This window comes from Lactuca saligna, chromosome 1 (genome assembly GCF_052625555.1).
Source record: "Lactuca saligna cultivar CGN05327 chromosome 1, ASM5262555v1, whole genome shotgun sequence".
Lineage (NCBI taxonomy): Eukaryota > Viridiplantae > Streptophyta > Magnoliopsida > Asterales > Asteraceae > Lactuca > Lactuca saligna.
This window is the reverse complement of record NC_136417.1, coordinates 121,412,969-121,424,570: the sequence shown is the minus strand read 5'-3', so window position 1 is coordinate 121,424,570 and position 11,602 is coordinate 121,412,969. Positions and strand designations below refer to the sequence as shown.

At 27.5% G+C, this 11,602-nt stretch overlaps 1 protein-coding gene across 1 annotated transcript; it reads left to right on the top strand.

Moving 5' to 3' along the window:
- The first annotated feature begins 382 nt into the window (after window positions 1-382).
- On the top strand, window positions 383-9,765 carry LOC145043937 (protein DETOXIFICATION 42-like). Its single transcript, XM_078992714.1, has 14 exons — window positions 383-446; window positions 3,341-3,507; window positions 6,331-6,452; window positions 7,100-7,378; window positions 7,464-7,657; window positions 7,779-7,914; window positions 8,000-8,096; window positions 8,181-8,281; window positions 8,369-8,532; window positions 8,661-8,732; window positions 8,850-8,966; window positions 9,046-9,141; window positions 9,238-9,359; window positions 9,592-9,765. The coding sequence occupies exons 2-14, from the start codon at window positions 3,431-3,433 to the stop codon at window positions 9,632-9,634; spliced, it is 1,620 nt and encodes a 539-aa protein (XP_078848840.1). The 5' UTR covers window positions 383-446; window positions 3,341-3,430; the 3' UTR covers window positions 9,635-9,765.
- The last annotated feature ends 1,837 nt before the right edge of the window (window positions 9,766-11,602 follow it).

Here is an 11,602-nt window from a genome sequence, read left to right as displayed (position 1 = left end):
TAATGATTATTGTAACGTTATTTTATAGATACGCAGGCCTCTAACTCAGAATATATACTAATTGCCTCAATTTCATGCAGTTACACCCGATTTCACTAATAAAGTTGATGCATTCGGAATAAAACGACAATTACAAGAAATAAACTGATCAGGCCTCTAACTTTATGGAAATAAATGTTGATCATTTGATCACTGTTATAACTTTATTTGTTATATTAATCAGTTACATACTTGTACTCTCACATCTATTTAAATTCCATCAATTTTTCTGATTTTTTAAACTAAAATATTTTAAAAATAATAAAAAATGTTGTAACTTTATGAAAACGATAGAAAGTAACCATACTTGCACAGTATATATAGTGGAGGGAGTGGAAGAGTAGTTTCAAGGAAAACACTCATTTGCTAATCAACACCGAGGGGAAGAGAGCTCTCAATTCTGATAGGTAGGTTACCTTTCTTGAATCGTTAAACCTTTTTTATATTTTTCTAATAATTCTTTTGCGACTCTAAACATCCATATTTGGTATCTCTTATGGTTTATTATGTTACACGACATTTCAATTTAATTAGATGCTTGAAATGAATTATAGTATTAAGAAGTATTAAATCTGCTTATTTTATTTTTATTTTTATCATTTTGTGGTTTCTTTTCTATCTCGCAATAATCGGTGGCAAAATGAGGATACTATAGCCGAAGGTTATTAATAGACTATTTGTAATGGTTAACCTTTTTAAATAACATCCGTTTTATTTATTAAACTTTTAACTTATTTAATAAAAACCTATTGTGATAAACCTACTTCAATTTTAAAAGAAGTTAACTAATTTATGTAATTATGTTTATTTATCTTAAAAAAACACTCTCATAGACAATGGTAAAATGGTTTTAAAACTATATACACATAGTAAAAATTTATAAAGATAAAAAAACACTACCATTGTGCTATCCATCTAGTAATAAACATATATTTTGATGAGTTGGATGTTATGATCTAAATCACAAAGTCATATTGGTGAATCTTGATTTTAAGAATATATGGTTGAATTTTAGTCGAAAGAGAAGTTGGTGAATTTCCGACAATGTTACACCCTTAATCCTTTTTTCCATTGTGTACATATAATTTATCTTTCTAAAGAAAACTTTTGCACCTAAATATTGTTCTTTGTATCTTTGTCATGGTTCAGAGTACGAAGATACGGTGTTCACATTATCTGGTTTTCATAAGAAACCGAAGACACATGTTAAACTTACATCTAAAAAAGACAAAAGCAAGGAAGTCGTGAACGTAAGGGTTGCCTTGTTTCAATAGGAAAAAAATACGTCATATGCCATTACCCATAGTAAAATTAAAAAAAAAATCCAAAAAATAATATGTTTTTTGTGGACTTGATCTTGCCAACACATCAACGTAGCCACGTGAAATAGGAAATGAAAGAAAAAGGTAGATAAATTATAAAAGGTATAAAATTATAAATATATGCCACATATATGTAATTTATTTCTCTTTATCATTAGAAACAATATATTAAGTTAAGACTTCTTGTATATACTCTTAAAAACAGTTTTTCCGTCATCTCATTTCGTATACTCTTAAAAACAGTTCTTCTTTACTTCTGTAGTTTTGTTTTCGTACATTGTTTAGCTTCCTGTTTGTCTTATGTTCCTTAAAAAAATCTATTTTTCCGTTAAAAATATATATAGTCTTCATTGTGAGCACTCAACCTGAGTAATTTCTTGAGACAAGCTTATTATTGTTATTATTTTTAATTTTTTTTATTATCATTATCAAATATAATCTAAGTTTTAGGACACGAGAAACCAATCAAATATCAAATTATTATTAACACAAATATGATATGTAATGTTATATACTTATATCATTCTAAATATTATCCTACAATTCTTTTAAAAGCCATTTGAAGAAGAGAAGTGATTCGTACACAACAATTTTTATCCATACACATCAATTAATGCTTTATGGGGTTGTACAATACAATACTTTGATGCACAAATTGTTGTGTATGAAAAAAATTTATTATGTACGAATCAGTTCCCTTTGAAGAATATTTAAACACAACGAAACCGACAAACACAAATTTGAACACCATGATCTCAAGTATCATTTTAAAGAACTTTTACGAAATGTTTTAAAGCATATCTCCAATTACTCAAATAAGATAGATATTGGATAACAAGTCAAGAAACACTTAAAAGACCTTTACATGACATCTTTAGCTTTGTAGTCTCGATCGGTATAAGTAGTTGCTTTATGGACCTCCAATACAGAAAAGACTATTAACTAAATCGCATATTACGCATATATTCATATGGAAAAATCCGTAGATATATTTTTTTTCTGGAGTCTGATATTTTTTTTTGCACCAATATGATTAATATAACTTGCGCAGTTTGCATTAATTTTTATGGGTTGTCTCAGTTGATAATTAACACAAATAAGGCTGTTTTGTTATAGTTAGACTTGAATTTCAGTCTTCTGATGTATTCATCTATTTTAATTCTTATGTTGGCCAAGTTAATTGCATATAAAGAGATGGTTTGTTTGCTTTCATATGTTATTTTCATTTTATCAAATTAATTAAGAGGTATTTTCTAGATACTTTTTCGGTTACAAAAAAAACTTGAATTTATGTTCTTAAAAAAGGTAATATTTTAAGGATCAAAACAACATTGAGTGACAGACAAAAGAAACTTCCGACAGTAGTGACACCAAAAAATAATAATGATTAATTTTTTATAGACGTTGCACCTTAATAGAAAAACAATTTATTATTATTATTATTATTATTATTATTATTATTATATTAGACATCGGAAACATAGTAGTGGTCCGAAACCCTTATCCTCTCGATTGTCCTATAATAGAATTGGATTCTTAATAAGGGTAATATTTTGTTATATAGCCCTCAATACATTACTTTTTCATCTATAAGTAATTAGTATTATGTGAAATAAGTATAATTTTAAATCATAAATTGGTAATTTCTTAACTTTCACTTTATATAAAAAAACATGTAGACATTTGATTATAATTAAAAATGCTCATAAAAATCTTATGCGGAATGAGATGTATTTTTTTTCAAAAGAAAGGAATGTAATTATTAAGCCATCACATTTGTTATATTACGTGTAGAGGACCTTTCACATGCTTTTCTCAATTCTTTACATGAAACATTGTAGCCTTTAAGTTTTGGTGGGATTGTAGTTCCAAAACCATATTCAATGATATGATTTATTCTTCCAAATTATAATATTGGTTGTAGATTCATTGTCCAACATATTCCTAACGTCCTACGATCATCTATATGCATATTTCAGGTTTGAAATTACCTCTAGAGTTGAGAGTTAAACGTCTTCTAGCTATCATCTATCATCTCACCCGTTTTAGGCATATTTCATCTTTGTTCTATGGCCGAAGATGGTGTTGCTCTTCCAACACAGAGAAAGTGGAATTTTCCGATCTTTGTTTTCTTCAAAGATCTTAGGTACCTTTCATGTTGCCTGCTCCTTCATTGAGAATCATTTAGTTTATATATTTTTGGAATAAATGAATGCTAAAGTTCTTATATCTACATTATCTCAAAAATCTATTGGCTACATGAATAGAAAGCCCCCCAAAGATAATAGACTACCGGAATAGAAAGCCCCAAAAATATGTAACATATTATTCCGATGCTTAAAATACCATTATGTTTTTTTTTTTTTTTTTTTGTATATATATATATATATATATATATATATATATATATATATATATATATATATATATATATATATATATATATATATATATATATATATATATATTGAAGTTCAATACATAACAATTATTAACAAGGAACCAAGAAAACAATCGTGAACGTCGAAATTTAAAGTGGTAACGGTCAAGGAAATAGATATATATATTTATACATTTGACACACATACCAGATTATATCATAAACCTACCTTTTATGAAAAAAAAAACTCATCACTTTTTTTCGTTTAATTTTTTTAAGCACATCTTTTATCGGCAAAAAAAAACAAAATATACTGTTGTTCACGATTTTTTGTCTTCTTTTTATAGAGATCTATATTGATATATTAAAAAAAAATTCAAAAAAAAAAAAAAACCCACTTCATTTTGTTGTTTTTTTTTCAATATTTAAGTTTATTTTTATAAAAAAGCTAATTATAATAAAATTTTCAATTTTTTGTCCTCTATTAATTAACATTAATATCGATTAAAAAAAACCTCGATCAGTTTACATTCACATTATAAATATTTCAATTTTAAAATTACAATGTGAATCTGATTTACTATACTAAAATTTTATTTTGTTTTTTATTTAATTTGATTTCAATATGAGTCTATGTTTAAAGAGTACCAAAAAAATATAAATTTTGATATATTTATTAAAAATTTTTGATAAAAAATTGGCCCTAACTTTTTAAAATGTAAAGAAATAAAATGAGTTTTTTTTTTGAAAAAATAAATCATTTTTAGATATCAATATAGATTGCTATAGAAAGAGGATGAAAATCATGAACAATCGTATGTTCGGTTTATTTTTTCAATAAAAACATGGCCTAAAAAAGTAAACGAAAAAAAAGAAGTGACTTTTGTTATAATCTGGTCAATGTGTGTTCATTGTAAAAGTATACAACTCTTCATTTTGCCATTGATCGCTTTATATTCTAAGGTTTTATATTGGTTCCTTGATTAATAATGATTATCCATTGAACTATTTTTTATTATATTTTATTATGACAATCGTATAATCTTATATCTTATGTTATACTACTTGTGAGACTCATGTATTACATGAGTTAATTTAAAAGAAATTAAATATAAAAGTTAAAATATTTGAAAACTTTGAATTTAAAAGAAAATAAGAAAAAATAATAAATTATTATAATGGAAATATTTTTTTATCTTTTAAATTTAAACAAATAATTTAAATAAATAAAATAAACTAATGAACTTTTATTTTGGAAATTTGAAATTAAAAGGTAAGTTCATTAATTAAATTGATATACATTTATTATGTTTATTACATTAAAATATTATGTGGAATTTAATAAAATAGAAAAACTCATACAATGATATGTGGAAAAAAAATTTAAAATAATTATAAAATATTATTTAGCAAATTGAATGAGAATGTGACAAGTAGCAAAAATAAAAACATTTATTTATTAGAAAGGATTATAAAACATATTATTTATATCTTGAATTTTAAGAGATATAAGATATAACTTTTTTATACAAATTAATTATACATAAATAAACTTTAATAGTTGTTAAAAGTTTGGTGATTTAAATTAAAAAAATTATTAATAAATTTAATTTGCAACAAATTGGCAATTTTAAAATATTCAATTCATATATACGAATTAATTTACATTTTTTAAACTAAACACCAATATTAATTAGTTTATATCAAATATACAAACATACAATATAAATAAAAGGTCTAAACATAAATATTTTATTTGAAACTAGTAATTTTTTATTATGTAATAACTAATAATAAAATTTAATAGTTATCCACTGTTAAAAAACTATTCCTTATAAGAGCTATTTATTTTCGTTATTTTATACGGATACACATCTAGTATAAGAAAAATAATTATATCGCATATATAAAGTTCAAAATTAAAAGAAATGATTGATTGAAATTGTAAAGTTTATGTGGAATATCAATTAACCAATTTCAATCTCTAGAACTCACCGACATTACTTTTTTTTTTTTTTTTTTTTTTTTTTTTTTTTTTTTTTTTTTACAAAATGGTGAATTTTTTTTTATATATTTTTATATTTTCTTAGTGTATGTGTTAATTACAATTTGTTCTTATTTTGGCTATATTAATTTTCCGCAAGGGCATGGAGTTTGAAAGATTACATGAAAATATTTACTGATTTAAATTATAAAGTTTAATCAAATAACAATTAGCCAATTACATTTTCTAGAACTCAATGAGATTATTCTTTCTTAAAATCATTGTTGTAATTTTCTAACAATTAATGTTTATGGAAATTAATAATGTCATTTATATTTTTAGTTCTAGCTACATAGGAGGTGAAACATTGAGTTAACCAGAATAATAAAATATATTGGTGTTAAATGGAGACAATAATAACATAATTGTTCACCAGCAGTTGGGGATAATATGTTTGGTTTTTTTTGCGCTTTTCCGTTACTACTTGCTAGAATGAAATATTATTTTTCACTTATGAGAAGTTAGATATCATATAATGGTTTTCCTATTTTGAACAAGTTAATCTACTATTCGAGTTTTTATCTTCTTTTGATATGAATTTGCAGGCTTGTCTTAAAGATGGACTCACTAGGAAAAGAAATTATTTTAATTGCTTTACCTGCAGCCATGGCATTAGCAGCCGATCCAATAGCTTCTTTGATTGATACCGCATTTATTGGTCGTATAGGTATCTCTCTAACTTTCTTCAACATCCTAGCATTTGTTTATATCTAATGATAAATTATGCATTTTTGGGCTTTAATTGTGAATTGTAATAATATTCTTTTCTTTAGTAGAAGTGACATAAAAGTAATAGTCCAAGGATCTCTTTTGTAGATAAGTATAAGTCAATATCAAAGTTGACTTTGTCCCAATCACTTACATAGAATTCGTTTCGGATTTTCATGTGTGGCGAATCAATAAAAAGTTAATTATGTTCATTCTTGATAATTCGGTGTAGTTTCTTCCTGAAAGTTTGTTTTTCTTTGAAAGTGTACTTATTTTCATTAGGTGAAGACATATATATATACATTCTGATTTAGACAATAATATCAAGAGAAACTGATAAATCACTTCACTTACTTCGATCTAACTGCCTATCAGGACATATATTGGACTCGAACTATTTATCTCACTTCAATATAACCAAAATTTTAGCTTTTAAGATTTTAATTTCCATTGTTGTTATCGGTGAACTTGTTGATGCACGAATGCTTTAACATATATTTATGTTTAAATGTTTACCCATAATGCCACCTAAAATACAACGAACTCATGTAACATCTTTTTCTTCAATTGCATGATCTCTTTAAAATCATTTACGCTTCTGTTTAGGCCCAGTGGAAATTGCTGCTGTCGGGGTATCAATTGCCATTTTCAATCAAGTTTCAAAAGTAGCCATATTCCCACTTGTGAGTATTACAACATCCTTTGTTGCTGAGGAAGAGACAATAGAACGAATGAATAGAGAAGCAATCGAAGCTCAAAACACAGAGAAATGTTCTTCCAATAAAGAGAAAACTAAAGAATCAACCCAAGATGATGCCAAACTTGAAAACATGGAAAATGGTTCAACACTTAAGAACGAAAAGAAAGAGATGACAACAGAAAAAGGTAGATATGACCAAGTAAAATATTATTACAATATGTCTTCTTCTTTTTCATTATCTCATGGGTCTTTTGTTCTTGATTTAATCAGATTTTCCAAAAAGTCCATGCAAGCATATCAATGTTACAAACAACATTAAAGACAAGTCGAAGCTAGAAAAACATAAGCGATGTATACCTTCAGCATCAACAGCGTTGTTGTTTGGAGCAATACTCGGTCTTCTTGAAACACTATTACTAGTACTTCTAGCAAGACCATTTTTGAGTATAATGGGTGTGAAATCAGTATGTATATTTTACAGTATTAGAGTAATATTCTTTTTTTGCTTTAGAATAACAATATCTACCCTCTCTTCTTTCTCTCTCTCTCTCTCTCTCTCTCTCTCTCTCTCTCTCTCTCTCTTAGGGTTCTCCGATGCTATTACCTGCACATAAATATTTGACACTACGTTCACTTGGAGCTCCGGCAGTTCTTCTTTCTTTGGCAATGCAAGGAGTTTTTCGTGGCTTTAAGGACACCAAAACTCCATTATATGCCACTGGTATTAATATCTTTCTTTATGTTTGATTATCCAACTAATTTCGTTTTACTTTTTGTGTTCCAACATATTTTCGTACTTTATGCAGTTGCAGGTGATGTGGCAAACATAATTTTGGATCCAATTCTCATCTTTGCTTGTAATTTGGGAGTTAGTGGTGCAGCCATTGCGCATGTTCTATCACAGTAAGTATTCATCATATTTTTGGATAATTATATTTTTTCTTCATCATTCATCTTTAAAATTAATACATCACATTCATTTTTTAGGTACTTAATATCAACGATTTTGTTGGTTAAACTGATGCAACAAGTTGACTTACTACCTCCAAGTCTTAAGGCTTTACAATTCAGTCGGTTTCTTAAAAATGGTATGTAACATATTTTGGGAAACTTTTTCTATATAATCAAATCGATTGTCTTCCATTTTCAACAATTTTCTAGTGTTTTCTCCACAGGATTTTTATTGTTGTTTAAGGTAATAGCAGCGACTATTTGTGTGACTTTAGCTGCATCTTTGGCTGCAAGATTAGGTGCAACATCTATGGCTGCATTCCAAATATGCTTACAAGTGTGGTTAACATCTTCACTTCTTGCTGATGGTTTAGCGGTTGCTGGACAAGTAAATGCTATTTAATTTCATAATGTTTTGGTTTGGTTTTTGGAACAAATTCTAAATATTAAAATGATGCACATCACTTTTAAATATGAGGAGGATTCAACAATGTCTTTAACCATGGAATTTTGTAGGCAATAATTGCTTCATCATTTGCTGAAAAGAACTATGAGAAGGCAACAGCTGCAGCAGCTAGAGTATTACAGGTATGTTTTGAAGTGAATATACGCTCTTAATTCAAAGGATATAATAATTAAGGATGCTAATTCTTTGTTTTAATTATAACATGGAAACACTATTAATATACGCTTTGTGATTTGCAGATGGGATTCGTGATGGGTTTGGGGCTTTCTCTTCTTGTTGGACTCGGTTTGGAATTTGGTTCTGGAGTGTTTACAAAAGACATAAATGTTAAACATATCATTGCGATAGGTGTTCCGGTATTTATCTATATTTTTAAATCTATTCGATTCTTTATCCTTCATGCATGGTTATATCACTAATGTTTATCACAATTAGTTTGTTGCTGGCACACAACCAATCAACGCAATAGCTTTCGTGTATGATGGAATTAACTTTGGTGCATCAGATTTTGCTTATTCTGCATACTCAATGGTTAGCGTTCACTACTCAAGAATTAACTAATGGCAACACTTTTCGACAATAAATGCATATATCAGCTCTTAGTTATTCAAATTGTTTTCTTGTTAGATCCTAGTGGCTATAGGGAGCATTGGATCGTTATTTGCTCTGTACAAAGCTGCTGGTTTTATCGGAATATGGATCGCTCTCTCCATTTTTATGGGCCTACGTGCCATTGTAGGCATATGGAGGTAACCTTCTTTTTATCATAGCGAATTTTATGTTTGTTATGATTCCCGTTATCAGTATGTAAGATCATAGCATGCCACTAACAACACTTGATCAACCACATAAAAATTAAATAACATGACCAATGTACAATGTACTAAAATTATGTTACGAAAGATTTCAACTATGTATCACATGGATCTTAGAAAGTAACTATTTAATGGTTTAGTGATAAGTTGTTGCATGTGTTTGCAGGATGGGAACAGGAACAGGCCCATGGTCGTTTCTTAAGAACTAGACTTTTGTTGTTGTGTATGGAAAATGGTAATAAAAGAACAAATTATCATAGGATGTTGTCGCTCCTTTTGTAAATTTGTATCTCCATGGTTTTGGCTCATATGACAAGTTTTACCTTACCTTTGTTTGGAACGTCTTTTGCTTTAAAATCCTTTTTTATTTCATCCGTTATGGTGAAACAATATTAGAAAAAGGTGATGCTTCTTACAAAAATTTCCAAGGACCTAAAATTCATCGGTATATACTATACATTACCAAAAAACTTCTAAAGAAATATAATAAATTTATATCCCTCGGAAATCTCTCAAGTTCCTATGTTTACTTAGAAAATTAATATATATTAAACGTTTATAGGTAGTTCCTTAGTAGTATTTTTTATCATTTTTTTATTATAAACATATCATATTGCTTTTCTTTTAGATGCTAAAGTGCCTCTTATTTACCATAAAAGGGTTTCATTTAAGTGGTTTCGTAAAACGTTCATCGGAACTTAAGATGGAATACCATTGAAATGAAGTAAAAAACTAGTAATCATTGGGTTTTATATAGGGAGAAAGGGATTGAATTCATTTTGTCTAATGAGATTTTTTTTTTATTTCATAACGAAGTGATTTAAATTATTAAATAAAAGAATGCTTGAACCCGGAAAAACTAATGTTAAAAAAATTCTTAATAATTATAACCAAAATTATTATAATATTAATAATAAAGATATTGACAAAAAAATTAATCATAACAATACTGAAATAATATCAAATAATTTATTCCAAAAATAGTTTAAAAAATATAATAATAATAATAATAATAATAACAAAAATAATAATAATAATAATAATAACAACATTATTTGTGCTCTAACCAGCCCCACTTGCACTTATAGGCTCAAAGATTCTACATGACTATTTATGATTTTACTAAATAAAATAACCCATCACATTCATTTTGCAAAAATCAAAAGTCCATAACATCATCACTATTCATATCAACATTCATTTTGCACAAATCAAAAGTTTATAACATCATCACCATTCATATCAATGTCATTTGAATCATATGTACTCTAAAAGAGGATGTATGCAACAAAATCACAACCTCAGTCATCTTAAAACTCATCTGCAGTAGTATATGCATGTTGTTAAAGTTATATGGAATAATCATGGAATTAACAAACCACTTTTAAACCTTTTATTTTTTTATTAAAGTCAAATTCATCAAATTAAATGCCAAACAGACTCTAATTCAAATAAGTGTAATCCAAGTGTAACCACTTTCTCCTTTGTTTGATACAAACATAAGTAAGAATGGTAGTGAAAAATCTAGGTTTTAGTTTCCCTCTATTTTCACATCTTTTTAAGTTTCAGTAGGTATATAAACAGACTCTAATTCAAATAAAAAGATTTGATGAGTGCATTCTAAGGCATCATTAACCTCTCCGATGCAAATCATCGTCTTTTAATCTAAATCACATTTAAAAAATAGAATTTCAATTTAAGTTTATTGTGTGTAGAAAAATTGAAATCATTGGGGAACTCCCAAAATACCTGAAGCCTTGAGTCCCCACCTGACTATTAACACATAGCACGTTTTATATTTGTGTATATTATTCTCATATTCTTTTGTATAGAAAATGATAGACTTATTCTATTTGACTTTGTATTCATTCTTGTTGTAATAGATCCTAATATTTAGGATCTTTTGTGTATATGTAGCTCTTTTCAATTGAATGAAATCATCTTGCCATTCATTCTCTTATATGGTATTGCCAGGAAAACCTACACTTCCTAATCATCGACAATTATGTCTTCTAGTTCAAGCTCTTCATCCTCTGTAATCCCCACCCTCCTTCTCAATACAACATCCTTAATTCTTGTTCAATTCCCAGCTTCCCTCAAACTCACCTCCACAAACTATCTCAGTTGGAAAACTCAAACCGAAGCCATTCTTCATGGCCTGGATCTTTACAAATATA

Bases quoted from the DNA above. Each gene is read 5' to 3' on its own strand.
- LOC145043937 (XM_078992714.1), top strand. From the start codon at position 3,431: ATGGCCGAAGATGGTGTTGCTCTTCCAACACAGAGAAAGTGGAATTTT. The intron at 7,658-7,778 runs GTATGTATATTT...TCTCTCTCTTAG, and splicing joins GTATAATGGGTGTGAAATCA to GGTTCTCCGATGCTATTACC. The intron at 8,733-8,849 runs GTATGTTTTGAA...TGTGATTTGCAG, and splicing joins CAGCAGCTAGAGTATTACAG to ATGGGATTCGTGATGGGTTT.